We start from the raw sequence: 19,906 nt of genomic DNA on the forward strand, positions 1-19,906 counted from the left end.
AGGCTTGCTTTTATATCCATTTGATTCATCCACAATGGTGTATTTTTGTTACTGATATGGTTTTACATTACTTTTTGCAATAAATCTTTCTTTCAAAATGAGCACTTTTTCTTCTTCTCTTAAACCTAGGGACTCCTTTCCATTTGATCAACAATTTAACATTTTGATGAGATTTATTGTGGATCAAACTCAAACTCCTAACCTCAAGGTTGGTACCTATTTGTCATTACAGTTCAACCTCTAGAAGTTGAATTTGCTTAAAATATACTTTTTTTGTTCATGACTCCTATTTGGCTGTTATGAATAAATCTGCTGTGAACATCCTTGTACAACTATTTGGTAACATGTTTCCATTTCTCTTGGTTGAATACGTAGGAGAAAAGTTGCTGGTTTATTGGGTAGGTATATACTTAACTTTATTTTAAATGGCTAAAATGGATGTACCACATCCATCCATGATATTCCCACCAGCAATATAATGGAAGCACCAGTTCCACATCCTCACCCACATTTGGGTATTATTACTATTTAAACTAGAAAGTTCTGATGTGGTGAGATAAGGTATCTTATTGGAATGTTATGATTTCAATATTAACATTTTAACACATGAAAATTAATTGTTAATTATGTACTTTGGAAAATTATAACTATAACAAGAATGAATTTGAGGAAGGATGTGTGTTAATTTGAATTTGGTCATGTACATCATGTGTTCTTTAATGATTAACTTTTGTTGGGATTTTAGTGTAGGCCCAGTAAATAATAATCCCCTTCTCCAAAGGTCAAAGCTAATTGAAGCATCCATGGAGTAGTTGGGGTAGAGTATCAGCTTGATCGCTGAAAATGCTACCATGCAGGACATGACTGAGGATGTATGAAAAAACAAAACTAAATACTTCTGGTCAGTGGCAGAGCTGGAAATCCTGCAGCCTGCCCATGGGGGCTCATGCCCTGCAGTTGTCCTGCGCATACATGAGGAACAGAGCATACCTTCAGTCTAAAACTGAAGAGAGTTGAGCTATATGCCACTCACCCTGTTCCCAAACTTACCTATCAGTCATTTCATGCTTTTGTCCCTGGCAGATGCCACTCTATGTGGAAACATGAATCCTGGGGAGAGGGGGTGTTCCCTCAATATTATTACTTTTTTCTGATCAGAATTTAGCTCAAAATTCTATTCAAAGATCTGTAAAATGTACTTATTGTTTATAATTATTGGATCTTTCAGGTCAAAGTTGCAATCCTGAAGTACATTGAGTCCCTCGCTCGGCAGATGGATCCAACAGACTTTGTAAACTCTAGTGAGACGAGGCTTGCTGTATCTAGAATTATAACCTGGACGACAGAACCAAAGAGTTCAGACGTGAGAAAGGTATGTCCAAGAGAACTCGAGTGCAGCTTTTTAAACACAGACTGTTCTCAGGCACGTGTGAGGAAAAGAAATTTACTTAGAAACTTGCAAACCACCCCATACACCTTCACAGGATCCTTTATCGCTCCTTTTCTATAAAAATCAAGTCTTTGCTCTTGCCCCTTACCTTCTCTCTGGTTTCATCTACTCCCAGTCTTCTGACATCAAAATGAAAATCAGAAATCATGTATGAGGGGTTCATGGTTTTCTTAGGCACCTGTTTTGTTCTTTTCAAATGTGTGAAAGCACTGGTAGCTTAGTGTCTCTTAAGGCCATTGGTTTTTCATGTATCAGTTTCAAGATGTGGACTTTGAGGACAGAATTGAAGATCTGAGGCTACATGGCCACAAAGTGCCTCCTAGCAAAATGTGGAGCAAAGTTTGCTAAGATAGAAATTCCTGAAATTAAAAAGAGCAAACAGTTTTGGATCATATACCACATTTGGAACATACTTTCTTTGACGTGGGGGGTGAATGGATGGGGAGGAAGAATTCAGATTTAGAGCCACCTGGACACCAAGGTGATGCTTTGTTGTTGTTGTTGTTGTTGTTGTTGTTGTTGTTGTTTTCAATCAACTGAAGAGAAGTATTGGCTACTTTCTTCAGAAGTGATAACATTGAGAGGCATATAACAAAGTAATATACTAGTACCCAGGGACATATAATAGTACACAGGGTACCATTTCTCTTACTAGGTAGTAGTCTGCCTCAGGACCATTACAGAGATTAATTATTACATGTAAAACACTTTGTCAATTCCTGACAAGTTGTAAACAGGCAACAAGTATAAGTTACTGTGTTTGTTTCTCTTTCTCTCTTACCTGTCTGTGTCTTTCTGTTCTTGAGTTTCACCCGTGGCCATTATTCTTTTACTTAATATATAAACTTGAGTAGCCCTTATAAAGCACTCTTTAAAAGCCAGCTTTCTCAGTTCTGCTTTCAGGCTAAAAGTACTTGATTCTGGTTATTGGTGTATAATCACAAGCCTTGCGTTTTTTTCCTTCTGTGCCATACTCCTTCCGTGTTTAGCCTGACCAGTGGACTCCTTTGGCCTTAAGCAGAGTTGATAATGTGGACCACTTGAGTCCAGGCAGGAAAAAAGGAAAGAATTCCAGGAGCAGTTGGCAGGAGTACGTATTTACAAATGCAAATGAACACTTAGCTCTTCCTCTAATGGAGTTCAAAGACAGCAGAAGAATTCTTTAAAAGGTTTCTTTGAAAGGGTTGCGGGTCATGTAAGTCATGTGTCCACTGTATAGTAATAAACTAAATTGTCAAAGGTCAAAAGAACAAGGACCAATCTTATTCAAGTATTCATTCAAAATTACTATCAAAAGAGCATTTCACGGGCAGCCTTTAATTTAGCCATTAAGCCAGGGTTGGATTAAGGAGGAACGATAGGGGATGGTTGAATGATTTGGTTGGTATGTGAGTCACAAACCAGTATTTCTGTTGTAATTTTCGAAGTCACAAGATTGGCCAATAAATACAAAAAGCCTTCAGGATAGCTTTCTGTCTTTAGTCATAACACTTAAGTATATGTGTGTCTATGTGTGTTCCTTTTGAAATTGAATGTTACTTAAATATACCCTCCTGTAGGGCTGAAACATATTTTCGACCTCCAGGTAACTGTGATTAGGGCCTGCAGGGGAACAGCACACTTTCATCATAATGTCCACTTTCTCTGGACATGCACATTAGAAATTTGAACTAGAATTTATTTTCCTAACTATTCTAAACAGGATGTTATAGTAACTTTTTTCCTTGAGTTATTTAACCTTGGGCTCCAATACACTCAACTTATTTTAATACTAGCATAAGTTAAATATGATTAAGATATTAGTTCAAACCTAAGTTCTGGGACAGTAAGCCTGATCTTCAGAAAAGTTGGAAAGCTTTATTACAGCAGTAGTTCTCAGTCCTGGCTGCCATTAAAATCAACCTCAATTCCTGGGCTCTGCCCCAGGTAATTTGACCTAATTGGTATAAAGTATGGACAGTGTTTTGGGTCTCCATTCCCTCTGCTCTTGGCTGATGTTTAATGCACAGAGTTGAGACCCATTGCTTTAGACTGTTACCCTGGGTTTGAACTTCAAGGCATACAGCCTGCTAATGTTGTGTTGACCTGGTTGCTACTAATTCTCTTGGTCCCAGCCTACATCTTAATCTTCAGTGTCTTCAGGACGAGGGCTGGACTTGCTGCTCCCCTGTGTGGTCCCCACCTCCCTGTTTCCACCCACTCTGTATATTCAACACCTAGCACAATACCTGTTGAAACAAAGTAGGCATTTAATAAATATTTCGAATTAATTAACGAATGATAAATGTCCAAAGAGAAATGATCTCATTTTAAGTAGCACATCGAAGCCATCATTTTCAAAGCCATAATGTTGGAATCCCCTGTTTTGACATCTGTATTAGTTTTCTGTTGCATACCAAATCACCACAAACTTGGCAGCTTGAAACTACAAAAATTTATTAGATTGTCACTTCTGTGATTCAGGAATCTGGCACACTGTCTCTGGGTCCTTTGCCTCAGGTCTTAACAAACTGAAATCAAGATGTCTGGGTTTTTGGTCTCACCTGAGATCTGGTCTCTTGTGGCTCATGGGTTCTCAGCCCAATTCTGTTCCTTACAGAAGTAGGGCTGAGATGCCTGTTTTCTTGCTGTCGGCAGGGGTTGTTCTCAGCTCAGAGATGCTACCCACCACCCCCTGCCACATGGCTCTCTCCACAACATGGCAATTTGCTTTCTCAAAGCCAGCAGGAGAATATTTGGGGGGAAAATATTTTCCCAAACTTCCCAAATTTGGTGAAAAACCTTAATCTATCTAAGAATATTAATTTTCTGCAGACAATACCTGGGAAATTGGCAGACAGTGTAATTCATTCTACAGGATCTTACTTGGAAAAGCACTTTAAACTGACAGAATGGTACATTTGTTAACATTTTTAATATTTATGTTGTTCCCTTTTCATCTCAGCATTTTGGAGTTGGAGTGTTTAGATATTTAAGAAGTTTTGAAGAGGAGGGAAGAGGCATAGCCAAAACCAGAACACAAGCCAGTCAGCAGTGGAATATGCTTAGGCTGAGACTGAGGGGGGACTAGCAGGAGAACCCCCACCCAGACCTTCACTGGACCACTTTATTCCCAAAGTCACTGGGTTCCTGTTTTAGGTATGGGAGCCCTGAATAGTCATGTTGGCCAAATTATACCTTTCTGAAGGCACTGTGTTTGTGTTAATATAATGTGGGGTGCCTGGATGGCTCAGTACATTAAGTGTCTGACTCTAGATTTCAGTTCAAGTTGTGATGTCAGGGTTATAAGATAGAGCCCCACATTGGGCTCCACGCTCAGCACAGAGTCTGCTTAAGAGTCTCCTTCTGCCCCCACGCAGTTCATACACAAGACTGCACATGTGTGCACGTGCCCTCTCTCTCTTAAATAAAGGAGTCTTAAAAAAAAAAGATAATATATTAGCAATAGGAAATGGATTCTAGATTTGACTTTCGTTTGACTTTTGCTTTTGCTTTTGCCGTTTGGTAATGGTGTGAGCTGGCAGCTGGCACCTTAACTTCTAGCACCTTAAATTCTTGTTTGTTCTTTATAAAATGAGAATGATAATCCCTGCCTCAGGCTTCATTGGAAGGACTAATTGCAGTAGAAAAAAACATAGATAAATATTACTTCATTTACATTGCAGCCACTGGGGCACCTGGATGGCTCAGTGGTTGAGCGTCTTGTCTTGCCTTTGGCTCAGGGTGTGATCCTGGAGTCCTGGGATCGAGTCCCAAACTGGCCTCCCGCAGAGAGCCTGCTTCTCCCTCTGCCCTATGTTTATGCCTCTCTCCCTGTGTCTCTCATGAATAAATAAATAAAATCTTAAGAAAATATATACATCGGAGCCCTTGCTCTTATTCTTTAAGGGTTGTTTTGGTTTTGCTGCTGCTGTTTGTGAAACAAATGGAGAACCTGCTTTTTCCAGCTTTAGAAAGGTATTTTTTCCCCCATCAACCAAAGGGAATGTAGTGATGCAGTTGAATTTTTAATGGTGTGTTTGTATTTCAGGATTCAGAATCCCTTTGAGTGTGCTTATCATACATTGGTTCTCTGACATTTAGCACCTACATTGTCAGATGAGATAGCAGATTCAGCCCCCCACACGTTGCTTTGAGAAATGCAGTAAATGAAAGCATGGCAAAGAAACCTAGAGAGTATAAAGATGACGTTGCCTGAAGCAAGAAGAGGTTAGAAGCCTTCAAAAGTTGAAATTTCTAGCTGAAAAAAATTTATTTATTTATTTTGAGAGAGGGGGAAAGAGAGAGAGAATCTTAAGCAGGCTCTATGCCCAGCACAGAGCCCAACACGGGGCTCAAGTCACAACCCTAAGATTGTGACCTAAGCTGAAACCAAGAGTCTGTCACTTAACCGACTGAACCATCCAGGTGCCCCTCTCACTGAAAAACTTTCAAGTCTGATTGTAGGTAGGCAGTGTGGCCTAGCCTAGGGTTTTCCCATCAAACAGGATTTGAGGCTCAGCTTAATGGTGACTGAAATGAGTTGACCTTTTTGATCTCATTTTTGACCTTTTCATCGAGTAAGGCAAGAATGCTACTACTGCTAGCAAGGATTATGGTTATTATGCACCTAGCAAATGATAGAGGTTTAAAACTGGTACTTACTATTGTTATGCTTCCTATTCTTAGCTGTTAGACTATATATATACCTAAGGTGATTTTGTAAATAAAAGCCAAATACTTCCACAGCTTACAAATAACCCTGGTTTAAGCACTTGCTTCTTCTCTCATTAAATCCTACCGCCTTTCCTGTTTGTCAGTCCCCGCTTCAGCGTAGTCGAGTAGGTGAGGATTTCCCCACTAGGTCAGCTTCCACCTGCTCTGGGCCTGGAGAAGGAAACTTGGAAGAAAATTGTAAACAGGTAGATATTAAACTAAGTACTAATTTGAAAAAAGATACTTCACTGTTTGCATTTTAGATTATTAATACTGATACCCATGTCAAGACACTGAAAAGATTTTGAAGAAACCTAAAATTCATATAATACTATGTGAGCGTGTGTGCGTGTAAATGTTTGTGTTTTGACATGTTTTATGATTAACACCCTGCCCAAAGACATAGCTGTGTTGAGTGCAGACCTCTACCATAGTTTAGCAGATGAGTGAAGGATACGAAATAATCTGAGTGTTTTCAGATACCCTTTCTTTGGTGATTTTCTAAAGCAATTTTAATGACCATCAGGAGGGAGCAGTAATCATTTAATACATTAGAAAACTTCTTTTCCTCCCAACTTTAAATTTTCCCCAATTAATACCAGTACCAATGCATTTGTCAAAGCTTTATTGATCTCCTGTCTCAATTCTTTCCATGCTGTGGCATTGAGATTCGAAGGACCTTTTACCCTCACCAAATTCCCCTGTAGGGGGCGTGACTGGGGATTTCCTTGTAAGTTGCTATTTGTTCTTGAAACTCAGTGACCCTAGAGTTGTCCATTAGAAAAAGCGGCAACCTTGAGTGTTTTGTCTGGCCACTGATTGGCCCCACCTCTTGTGAAAGGCAAGAAGCGTTCCGTGATGGGACAGGAACAGTGGCGTACTCCACTATTGGATTCATTATTGCACATGAGCTGTGCTCCAGGCTTTTTTCAACAGATCTCTCCAACTCAACCCCATGTTTGGAATTACTAATTTTAAAGAGAGTGTATTGATAGTAATAATAAATAAAACCCAGTTTTCTTCCTTACTTGGATTCTAGTATGCTGACGTCTCACTAAGAGGGTTATAGGCAAAATATTTTAGGACCATAACCGCCTTATCTCTTTTTAAAACTGTGGCGTAAAATGTTTTTAAAAGAACATATTTAAGTCTTACTTCCTATTCATTTCTGGAGCTTGAACATCATCAGAAAGGGTTTTACTTTGAAAACCGCTTTAAACCACAGGGTGACTTTTGAAGATTGTATAAAATCATTTACATTTTGGAAAATGTAAAAATAAATTATATTTGTTTATATGTATAAGTCACCGTAAATGTACCATCTTTCCAATGAGCTATATTTTCAAAATTCCCCATCTTTCTGTTTGATTTCTCTAGTGGACCAGAAGTGAAAGTCTGCTGTACTTTCTTTTCCCATGTGATTAAGAGTCATTAATAGCCATGAATTAGCACAATTTCTAGACTTACAATCTTGCAGCCTTCTTGTTCCTAAAAGATCCTACTGATTTTATAATTGGCTTCATGAAAAACCCTTAAGTTAGTCATTTTGGAAAGAAATGTGTTTTTTTTTTTAAGTAGAGACAGTAGCACATTTCACATAAAAATATACGATTCAAAAATACACTGATAAATTTTCTAATTTTCAAATGCCATTGCCAATCAAAAAATAAGTCCCTAAACTTTCCTACAATTTTAAATTGACGACTTTTTTCCTCCCTGCTAAAACTCATGTCTGTTTCTTTCTGTCTCTTTGAAGTATAATTTTTTCTGCATGCATTTTTTTCTAACATCTAATAAAATGGTTTTTTAAATGCACAGGTTACTTTGCATGAGTTTTGGATTTGCTTCTATACAAATACACAGATCCTGTTAATATATATTACCGCAGTGGTGAAATAGATTCCTTCAGATAACTGTTTATTAAGAATGTTTCAAGAATGAAATGTAAAGATGTATATTTTAATACAATCAGTAACAATGTGTTTTGCTGTGTCATGAAAGCACACACTGGCCCCTTGGGATTTAGTTTGGATGGAAAGGTTACTAAGGACTGTATTTGGAGGTCAAGGGGAAAAAGTACGATACTTTTGCCCAATGCTGTGCTTAATAAATGCTTTCGATATGTCTAAAAAGTAGTTCATGATGCTGTAAAAAACATTCTACTGATATTTTAAGTTTCATAATTAATTTTTATTTTTGGTTAAATATCTGGGTCTCTGAATTTTCTTTTTTTTCCTTCTCCGGACACAAATAATAATTCTGCCTTAACTGGATCCAGAATTGATTTTAACACTGTAAAAGCACTGAAATATTTTGTGGTGTTTATTTCCAAAGCATTTCTCAGCAAATACATTTTTTGTAATTCCCTATACCATGGGAGAGAATATCCAGAATAATCACTGCAATCCTAAAATTAAAGTGTTTTGGACAGATAAATATATCCTTTCAGTCGGAAGACGCTCATAATGTGTTTTGCTTTCTTCTGACCTTCAGAAATGTGTAAGAAATGCCATTATTTACTAAAGTTTTCTCTTGACGTAGTTTTTCTAAATCAGAACCCTTGGAAATAATCTCTCAGGCATCATTTTTTAAGCTCAGAGTGCCTGCTACTACTTAGTACCCTAGAAAGCACATAAACTTGCTGAGTCTCGTTGGGCCACTGTTGCTTCAGCTAACTGCTTTCCCACCTTGCTGCCAGCAGTCCTGTAATTTATTGTCTCAATTAATAAAGAAAAGTAGAGCATTTGCCAAAACAAAAAAATATGTTTTTAATTTGTACCATGGAAGGCTGATTGGCTTCCCACGGTCTGTCTCTCAGTTCATAGGCCTAACAGGAGTTTTTCAGATGTATTTAAACTCTTTTTCTAGAACTTCCCAGTCACTCGGAGTAGGCTTGAGGAAAAGTGGTTGTTCAAATAACCTATTGGCAGCTCACATAGAGCCTTACTCTCTCCAGGATGCACTGGGAGCCTTGTCCAGTTCTGACTTAGTAGAGTGGACCATCTCAGCCTTTTCACCTTCTTGGATTGTTTCATTTACGGATTTATCAGCTTTGTACCTAGTAGTACTGAACAACATAAGAGTAATGGTCTATTACGAGCATGTTATGGAAATCCAAGGCCAGGGCTCGAAGATGAAACTGGGGCATATTTTGTAGATTCAGATTAAAGTCAGGCTACTTAAAATTGATGATCTTATTTCCTTGTGTTTTTTATGACAAAGACGTCCTCTCTGTTTTTTTTATTTACTTTACTCATGCAAAAAACATTTTTGTAAAACAATTTTAATGGAAGTTTTGACCAAAACACACTATTTTCTGTTATATCAATTAATCAAGTGTTCTTTTTCCAGGCAGCACAGATTGTGCTCATCTCTCTGTTTGAATTGAACACTCCTGAATTTACCATGTTACTTGGTGCCTTGCCAAAAACATTCCAGGATGGTGCCACCAAACTCCTGCATAACCACCTCAAGAATGCTAGCAACACCAGTGTGGTGAGTGCATGGTCACAGTTGGTACCTCTGTACCTAACATGATCTCTGTGAATCGCTGCTCTCTAGATGTGCTCTAATAGAATGGCCAGCTTTCTCTTGTTCTCTTTCTGTAGGTTGTGGGCATCTGGAGAATGGGGCCGTGTCTGATCCTGCCACATTCCCAATGAATGAGTGAACCTAGTATTTAAATATGGCCTTTTTCTTAAGTGAGATTTTTCAACCAGTTAAATGTTTACTTGTTCACTTGGTCCTTTATTCATTGAGTTACTTAATTTTTTCATACTAATAAAGATGGAAGTGAAAGTGCCCAATTTGTGTTATTCTAGCCAGCTCTGATATCGACCATTCAACCTCAGGAATCCCTATGTGACAGTTATCTATTTTGGGTGTATATATACTTTAAATTGGCCTTAATGATTCTTTAAAAAAAAAAAAAAGTCACCCTGATTGTGCAGATTTTGCCCTTTTATTCACATGTGGGTTAAAAAGCTAAAGGTGGGGAGTGGGGGGCACATGGATGGCACAGTCAGTTGAGCATTTGACTGGGTTTTGGCTCAGATCTCGATCTCACGATCATGAGATTGAGCCCTACATCAGGCTCTGTGCTCATCGTTGAGTCTACTTGAGATTGTTTCCCTCTTCCTCTGCCCCTCCTGCTTGTGCTCTTGCTCTCACTCTCTAAAATAAATAAATAAATCTTTGGCGGGGGGAAGCTAAGGGAAAGGGGACACTATAACCTTTGTTAAGCGCTTGAATAATGATGCTCATTCTGCTTTCACCCTAGGGCTCTCCGAGCAATACAATTGGCCGGACTCCCTCCCGACACACCAGCAGCAGGACCAGCCCCTTGACCTCACCCACCAACTGTTCCCATGGGGGCCTATCTCCCAGGTAATGCCATTTCAACAAAAGTGAAGAAACTAAAGCACCCCAGTGTCTATCCAGCCTATTTCTAAGTTTTTAGACCAAGCTTAATACCAAAAAATAGATGGGTATCAGGAGACCATGAGCTCTAGTCCTCACTCAAATCTTAACTGTACAATTTTGGGCAAAGTGCTTGACTTCTGTGGTGCAATGGCCAATTTGCACTGAATGTTCTTGGAGATTCTTTTGGCTCTAAGCACTCCCTAGTAACTTAATGATTTTAAAACTAAATTTACATTTAGTACTATTTCACATAAAACCATTTAGGAATTCATCACCTATTCTTTCAGCGCTAGGAACACCTGAAGGTAATTGTCATCTAAGTAAATCCCTTATAGTTAGTCTACACATAGCCTGGGGTAGTGTTCCAGCCAAGGAGCCATTCCAAGTGTAGTTGCTGTCATCATGGACTCATATTTGAAGCAGACTACTGCTCTGGAGAGGTATTAAGAACCTGAAAACTAAAATTGGATCAGAATATTCAGACTTTTATTGGGACCATGCAAACATTGATCTTACGGAGTCTGAGATAGCAACTTAAAATAAGAAAAAGACTTGGTCTCAGGAGCTCTAGACTTCTCCATTTGCCCCAAAGCCTTTGGAAGTCTCTGTATGGTGGCTTTAGTGACCCCTGGCAGGTGTTGGAGACTGCCTTGGCCTCACATAGAGTGGCCCTAGAGGCCAGATATCACAGTACGCGGACCTGTGAGGATCATACATGCTGGTTTTGTCTATAAGAAGTCCAGATCTTTGCGATCCCTGGCCCCAAGAATCAAGGAGCTGTGTCTTAAGGGTTGTTGGTACCAAGATGATAAGAAAATACCACAAGTAATGCCATTTTCCCTTTAAAGGTAGGAAAATTTCAAAATGTGAGTGCCTTTATTTTTTTTTTTATGTGAGTGCCTTTAAATTTATTTTAGATTTTTAAGTGATCAAGAGTCTTCCCAAATCTTCCATCCCTACCAATAAAATTCTCTTTAATTCTTCAAGTTGTCATATAAATATTTGGAATATATCAAATTTGTATTTTTCTCTTGGTGAAACAAAATATTTTGTATACTTATAGTATCCTACTGTTGATATTGCCTTATTTCTAATCCCCCTAAATCCCCCTGGTACTGTATTTAGGTAGAATGAAGAATGTCATGTCTCCCAAGTTCGGTGTGTGTTGTCATGATTTTAGCAGGCTGTCAGAATTAATTAGTTGATATCAGAAGCGAGTGAAAACGTGTCTGACTTTCCCCAGGTGTGACTGAGGCTCAACCAACTATTTTTTTTCATATTAATATCTGTATCTAAAGTATATGACTTGTCTTAAATGAACAGAGTCCAGTGATAACAGTTAAATCAGAGTTCTCTTTCTTGGAATGGGGATGGTATTTTATAGAAAACTTGAATTCTCTGTAAATGGTTGCTTTTGTTTAGAAGTAATACTTCTACACCATTAGTTGGGAAATCTGCTCTTCCATAATACACAGTTCATACTTCTTATCTTTAGTTTTTTTACTATTAGGGTGGCATATCCCTTAGTTAGTAATAAGCAAAAGGTAAAACTCAAGTACTTTATTATCTTATGTGCTACTGGTCTAAGTAAAAGATTGGTGGGGGCTGCTAGTGTAATCCATGAGAGCTAAAAATTGGTTCAGTATTAATCTTCATGGATCCCCAGATTATTAAAAAATTTATTTTTGAGTCACCATTTATTTTTATTTGGCCTGGTCTTAATTTTTACTGTCAAGGTTGCTGGTCAGTGGAAAATATGAAAACGTTTGTTTTCAATATTAATATCATTTTCAAGATTAAGGCCAAGTGTGACCTAAATATTTTCTTGGCAACAAATTCTGCTTTAGGGAATTATTTAATTGCATGGTCTCTTCATTTTTTAAAACTAATGTGTCCTCAGTCAGGGAATACCGAGCCATATGGCCTTAGCCAACAACTTGAACTCAGTAGATGTGATTTTTCTCACAACTAAAACTGTCCAGAAGTAGGAAAAATGGCCTACCATCATTATACAACTAGAAATATTTCACCAGGAAAATTATGAAAGCTAAGAACTTTTGCATTAAATAGGAAAATGGACTTAGGGTTACCCCATTCCTGAGGCGGCAGTAGACACATTATCACGTGATTGCAGACGTTTTTCAAGAACACTGCTCTTGAAGCATCTGTTTTCTGTGAGCTACCATTCTTTTGAATCATCTTAAAAAACGATGAAATCAGAAAGGGAGACAACCGTAAGAGACTCTAAATCACAGGTAACAAACTGAGGGTCGTTGGATGGAGTATGGTGGGAAGATGGGGTAACTGGGTGATGGGCATTAAGGAGGGCACCTGATATAATGAGCCCAGGGTGTTATATGCAACTGATGAATCACTGAGTTCTATCTCTGAAATTAATAATACACTATATGTTAATTAACTGAAATTAAATTAAAAAGTAAAAGCGAAAAAACAGTTGAAAGGGGCTTCAGAAATCACATCACATCGATTCCCTTTGAGATCACAAAGTAGACAGCAGTCCTCATCCCTCTCTGCTGTACATTCTTGGCAAACCTGTTATAGAGCAGAGTGATCCTAACTAGATGACCTCTCGCAATAAAGGGTAATTTTAGATGGATTTTACATCCACTGCATTTAGGATCAAGATTTCTGTGGAAGTAAAATGGGGATTAATTGGGAGACCCAGCCTCCCAAAAGTAGTGGAGATGGTGGTACATCTGTTTTATGCTCTCCCTGTTAGCAGAGTTCCAGCCCAGATGGTCACCAGAGTTCTCTTGTACCTCCACCCGGACTCAGTGTGGGGCTCAGAGAAGGTCTTTGGGCCCTTGTATGCCTATGCCATGCTGACCTCTCATCTCCACACTTGTTTTTACAAAATGAGGCCACAGCTGTCTTTGGCAGAGGTTCTTAGGCTCTTAGGACCATGATGATAGCCAGCCTCAGGCAGTGCTGCTTCTGGGAATGTGGTCTCTGATGCTATGACTCCACTTTGGGCCTCAGGTCACATTTCCTGCCAGGTCAGCTCACACCTCTCCCAGTGCCTGTGGCTCTTCTGAACTGCAGCAGCTATTAGAACTGTTGGTCCGGGCCTCTGCACACCCAGGCCACTGGGTGACATTTACAAGGTGAAGAGATATCCCTGTGTTCTCAGATGCATTTTAATTCTAGAATTAGGTGATATGAACAGAGGAGTTCAGGTGTTTTTGAGACCTGGTGCTCTGGCCCTCTAGTGGTACTTTTACTTTTCCAGAAGGAAATTACTGGTTGCAGCCTCTGAACTCCATCTGATTGGGTCCCGGCCTCAGGGAGCACACTGTCCACTGCTTGAGTGCTCTGGTCAGAAAGGCATGTTCTCTAGTCTTCCTGCTGTCCCTTGGGTCCCGTTTGAATTAAGGCCCAAAATTCCTTCTTTGGTTCTTTATAGAACAATTGATTGCATTATCTGAAACTGAACATATTTGTATGTAAGTGCTCATAATGTTCTTCCCAGTGTGCACACACACGCACATATACACTTTACACTTGGAATCTCATGATCTCATGATTTAAAAAATGTAACACATGACCGAGAAGGGAAAGAAAATAAGCAGCCTTATTGCAGGCTTAATTGTAAAAAACTTTGTTCATTTTCTCTGTATGGTGAAGAATAAATTTTGCTCCAGTTAACTTTGACAGAGCTTGGTCAAGGAAAGAGGAGACTGGAAGACGCTGAGGATGTAGTGATTCCCAGTTCCCTCCCCCCCTCCCCTCCCTGTTGCCTTGTTTTGTCTCTCTCTGACTCTCCTCTTCTGATCTTCTGATCACTGCAGTCGGTTGTGGGGTTGGAGTGCCGATGGCCTCTCGAAGCACCCACCTCCCTTTTCTCAGCCCAACTCCATCCCCACCGCTCCCTCCCACAAGACTCTCAGGCGCTCTTACTCTCCCAGGTAACAAACTACCTGTTAACCTTGTCTGAGGTGTCACAATATTATTGCATTTCCAGGGTCGTCTCAGGTCTTTCGGAAAGCCTTTGGCTTAGACGAACAGGAGTAGAGCCTTGGTGAGAAGTGTGAGCAGATGCATGATCTCTGTCGACCTGCACGAGTGTGGCTCCTGCTGTGTCACAGGGACAGATACCATTTCATCAACCGACCAAATCTAGCAGCACCTACCATAGTGAGCCTTTTGGCCGAGGCAGGGCTGAGCCCCCTCACAGGTGCTGGGGCAATGCCATGAAGTCAAGGCAGGCAAGAGGGGCACAGTTTTCTTCGTTATTCTTCTCAGGAGGACAGGTCATTCCTGCTCAGAAGCAAATGAGTCCTGCTCTTTCCCAACCATACCTGTAGTGCTCAGTGCTGCTGTTGACAATGTGGACTAATTTCTTGCATAACATTACTGCAATTTGGTGAGAGTCCGAGGACACAGATCCTGAAGGGAAGCCCCGAGAAGTGTGTTCAGTGCTGCATTTCATTGATGTGCCCTGACTCTAGGCCAGAGAGTAGTCAGTATTCTCTCACTAGCCCCTGGTGGAAGGTGAAAAAGTTAAGGAGTCTAGAAGAAGGGGTGGGCCTTTGTTCAGATTGAAGACAGGTGGTAAATCAGTGGGACCAAGTGGGATCTACAGATTTCTATGGATACCTATTTGGTCCCTTAGGTGGTTATTATAAAGGTCCAAAGATCAGAGGACCCCTTCCCTAGAAGCCTGTAATTTCACCAGCAGAGCATGAGACAGTCCAGCTGCCTCTGGGCTGTGTAAGATGAGTTTGTACTCTCTGATAGGATATGAAAGAAACAAAACAGAAGAAGGTCTGTTACTTCTGAATGCCTCAAAGATAGCTTTTGCATGGATTTACATTCCTATTTTTGTATTCTTGACTCATTGAAGCTGTACATAATAAACAAGTCAGCTAAATGTTTTAACAACATCTTTCCTTTGAAACTCTTATAGCTCAGAAAGTAACTTCCCAAGTGTACAGAGAATCCTATAATGACTAGATGTTTCTAGATACACAAGATTAGGGCAAGGACACAGCAGCAGTGTGACAGCTGCTGTCGTCAATGTTAATAAAGCATGTCACCATACTTAAACTTTTTTTTTTTAAAGGTTAGCCATGCATCAAAGTAGAAGTCCCACTTATTAACTGTGTTCCAGGACAATGACCTGTGTGCCCTAACAGACACTAAGCTTCACCCCAGCCATTCTTCCCATCCAGCCATCAAGACTCCCTTCCAGAGGACACCTCATTTCCAGAATTATCTTTAACGCATGCACAGTAACACAGCTAAGGCTAATAAGTACCCATAAGTTCTGTTGACAATCAGAGGGAGAGAGCATTGATAAGAGACTTTTACATTTAGAAAAACCCATCTGTTCCCTACAAATAAGAGGAAATCTTTGTCTCTTTGCTTTCTGCCAAAACTGTATTGTGTAACAAGGAATGATTATATCCTAATTCCATTCCTGGTGTGTTTTCTCTAACAAAATGACAAAGGGGAAAATCTCAGAAGGCAAACTTCCTGTCTCCAGTCTCCATTCTTGGAGACCTGACCTCACACATCTCCCTGACCACGATATGGATCCTTTACAACAGGGCAAGTCAGATCTCTATTCTGCCTCAGTATTGGATGACATGGCCTGACCTTGGGTCCATGAATATTGACCAATTGAGCAACCCTCCCTAATCTAAAGAATTCTAAGGAAACCTTTCTGGGGTCTAATCAGAGTGTTTACAGAAGACCAGGAGCTGGCCTTTAACCTAAAGGATTATGTCTCTGAGCTAAAACAAGACAGAATGTGGGGGCAGGTAACAGTCCAGGTTGTATCTAAGCAAGCCTCTTCTGATAGGTGAAGCCACTTCATCCTTCTTGCTATGCTCAGCACAGACAGGAGCACGGTGTCTGTGATTCCCCAATGATGGCTTTCATGAGAATTTCCTTGTTTCCCCTACAGAATGAAGGCTCATAGGCATTGATTTGGGGGGAAAAAAACAAAAACAAATGCCAAAACATGAACTAGCAAAGAAAGTAGCATTATCTGTTTCCTGTTAGAGAAAAACAATACTGTCTCTCACCCGGAGCTCACAGTTTTAGCTTCATACCAAGGATATACTTCAGACCTCAATTAGGGTAGTGAGTCTAAAAGAAATGTCACCACAGATTGTACTTGGTCATGCATGTGTACTCCTGATTATTAATTGAAAGTAAGAAGGAGGAACATTAACTTCTAGGATCCTTTATTACTTTGAAAAGAGGCTGTATACAGTAATGTTAAAGTCCTGTGAACTCAAGTGAAATATTTTAAGACCATTTAGGTTATGAATAATGAGATGAATTATGTGAAAGCTAATGTTATCTGAAGCGACATATGGAAAATAATATTGTGACATCCCTTAAAAAGCTGAACGTTCCGCCAGACTTCCTCTTGTCCATCTGTCATTCTTTCAGTTTTTTTTTCCTTTTGCATGGGCTATGCTATTATTTTTGGTTGTTGTGATTAAAAGTATCTTAAGGCATCTTTTTACATCTCGTATGCATATTTTTTGTTTGAGTCATACTCAGTTTTTATATATAAAAAATAGTGTACTGGCCAGATGTATAAATGCCTTTGTTCCCACATAAGCTGGTATTGTGGTGTTCTATAAAGGAGGGGCTGGGAGTCCCTGTGCTCTTCAGTCATGCTTTCTTCACATTAACGGGATGTTGCCTCATAGACAGATAACCTTATGAACTCAACAGGGGTTGAAATCTTGAATTCTATTCAAGTTTTTTATTCCGCCTCCTGTCAGTATATACGTGCAATTTTAGCTGTAAACGTGTTCATTCACATTTTTTGTGTTTGATGCCAGCACCAGTCTTTGAATTGGCGTGTATTTTTGTGAACTCTCCAAGTACAATTGGAGTATGAATTTTCTTTCATTCATCAGAAAAGAAGAATGGGTTCTATCTGAGCAAGTTCTGCAATTTTAGGTGAATCCCATCTGTGAAGGTTGAGTTCAGATGCTGTGCCCCAGTAGAACCTGTCCAGTCTTAGAAAACACTTGGGTCATTGCAAACTAGAAGCATTAGAGGTCTGGCTATTTCCAAGTGAGAAAATCCACTTCCTGGATTTTCAAATCCTTTCTTACTCATCTGCCCAATCCTTTAAAAAAAAAAAAAAAAAAGAAAGAAAGAAAAAGGGAGCAGACATAGTAAATATATATGTATGCATATATGTACATATATATATATTTTTAAAGATTTTATTTATTCATTCATGAGAGACTCGGAGAGAGAGGCAGAGACATAGGCAGAGGGAGAAGTAGGCTCCCTACAAGGAGTGCGATGTGAGACTCAGTCCCAGACCCCGGGATCACACCATGAGCCGAAGGCAGATGCTCAACTGCTGAGCCACCCAGGTGTCCTGTAAATATATTTTTGTTTTTAAGTTACAGGAAACTTAACCTTTCATGAGAATGTACAGGATTGATTGTGGTGCCTGGAGGAAGGTTCCTGCTGTCGAGTGTCTATGTTCAGTTACTTTTCTTGAAGATCACACAAGTGCTTTTCTTTAGTCTTTAATAATGTTGTCAAATGCTTCCTTATATAGAGACAAGAATTCTTTGAGTATGCCCTAGCCATCCTCAGCATAGCTCAAGACTTTCTGTAAGTTCACTTAGACCGACTCATCTGATCTCTTGATATTTTCTTGAATCAAGAGACACTTAAACTAACACAGGTTTTTTGACTTGCCCTTGGTTGATTGTCACTTCTTATTTGGCTTTCTTTTTGCTATCCTTTATCCTGTGCTTTTCTTTGATATTCTTTGTGAGGGATGGTGGTGGGTTTTGTTCCCAGGACCCATTTGAGGGCACTTTTCAGATCTCTAAAGGCTGCTTGTTGACACACTGCATTACACCCAAGGGCTCTTTGGGATTTTTGCTTTGTTTCATGTTTTATTCTGCACATTCAACGAAAGGAACGATAGTTGACACCACTTTTCTGTAAGGGACAAATATATCTTGCTTTCTGAAATACTTTCAGACATCCCTCTAGGAATGTGACTCATCTGTATAAGATCTGCTTTTTTATATAAAACACATAAACTTAAGCATCTTGAAAGAGTTGGTATTCACAGCAAGACCCTGGGTTAGATGGCACAAGAAACTGTCAGGAGCCCTCCAGTAGGTTGGATCTGACTTGGAATCATTTTTTGAATGTAGGGTTTTATTTCGTAAGTTTCTGATACTGATAAGCATAACCCCGTCTTGTGAGGTCATTTGCTTTGCTTCTCTGAAACTTGCTTGTAATACTAGCTTTAGTTTGAAATGCCCATTCCTCTTAATCTGTTTGTACATTTGAGACCAGTAACAACCAGACTTCTTGTTTCCATCTTCAAGATATGAGAGTTATTTTTCCACTTTCATTACCTCGTGCATTGTCACCAGTTGTCACCCTTTGAGTTCTTGCATTCTCGTGGTTATTGATTGCTGTTCCCCACTGGTTCTTACTGAGTGCCAATGTAATGTGTTTGGGGCCTGGTTTGACAAAGAACACATCATTGTCCAGTGGTGGCGCTCTAACAAAAGGTGTCTCCTTTTCATTACAAATCACCTAAAGATACCAAACTGTAATTACTCCTTACTCCATAAACTATTGGAAGTCTTTTACACCCATATCTCAAGTTTATTCATGTGCTTTAATTTAAGAAATACACTGTTTTTGATCTTTAGCATGCTGGAGTATGATACAGAGAACCTCAACTCTGAAGAAATTTATAGTTCTCTGCGTGGAGTTACAGAAGCCATTGAAAAGTTTAGTTTTCGAAGTCAAGAGGATCTGAATGAGCCAATTAAAAGAGATGGCAAGAAGGACTGTGATACTGTAAGTATCCCCAGGCTAGCAGAGAACTGTATTTCAATTAAGTGACAAATCTGAAGACTGACCACTGTGAATACTGAACTTCATTGTTACTTTTATCTGGTAGTTAGAATAGCATTATTTTAAGAGGCCCAAAGCAACTTCATAAAATTTTGAGTAACCCTCAGCTGTCTTTGTGAAAAATGTCAACTACCTCCTTCTCCCGTCTGGTTTTTGTTTACCGTGGACATATAGTTTTGCTTCCTAGATGTGATAGAAATAACAGGCCTGAGTTGGACACCCACATGGCTTTCTGGTAATGCTCGTCTCACGCAGAGGCAGAGGGTGGTCAGGCTTCAGTACTGAAGAGACACGCTGGGCCAGTCTTGGTGCTCGAGAAGGGTCAACAGGAGAGATGGTCGCACCCTCGGAGTTACTTGAAGCAAAGGGTCCAAGGGAGTTTGTCTGGACAGATGGCGGGGGGCAGCTATGAGAAAACAGAGGTGCTGTGAGCATGACAGGATT

General features: G+C 39.7%; 1 protein-coding gene across 8 annotated transcripts in view; it reads left to right on the forward strand.

Annotated features, from left to right (window-relative positions):
• CLASP1 (cytoplasmic linker associated protein 1) overlaps window positions 1-19,906 on the forward strand; it is a 263,096-nt gene that overhangs the window by 208,860 nt on the left and 34,330 nt on the right. For 7 of the 8 annotated variants that reach the window (XM_072757530.1, XM_072757533.1, XM_072757532.1 and 4 more), the window contains 5 exons: window positions 130-208; window positions 1,229-1,372; window positions 9,497-9,640; window positions 10,425-10,531; window positions 19,255-19,405. In XM_072757530.1, coding sequence (XP_072613631.1) covers window positions 130-208; window positions 1,229-1,372; window positions 9,497-9,640; window positions 10,425-10,531; window positions 19,255-19,405 — 625 coding nt within the window. Of the gene's footprint in view, window positions 1-129; window positions 209-1,228; window positions 1,373-9,496; window positions 9,641-10,424; window positions 10,532-14,376; window positions 14,494-19,254; window positions 19,406-19,906 lie in introns of all 8 variants that reach the window. The other variant, XM_072757529.1, reaches the window with a different exon arrangement.

Source organism: Vulpes vulpes, chromosome 5 (assembly GCF_048418805.1).
Source record: "Vulpes vulpes isolate BD-2025 chromosome 5, VulVul3, whole genome shotgun sequence".
In the NCBI taxonomy this organism is placed as follows: Eukaryota; Metazoa; Chordata; class Mammalia; order Carnivora; family Canidae; genus Vulpes; species Vulpes vulpes.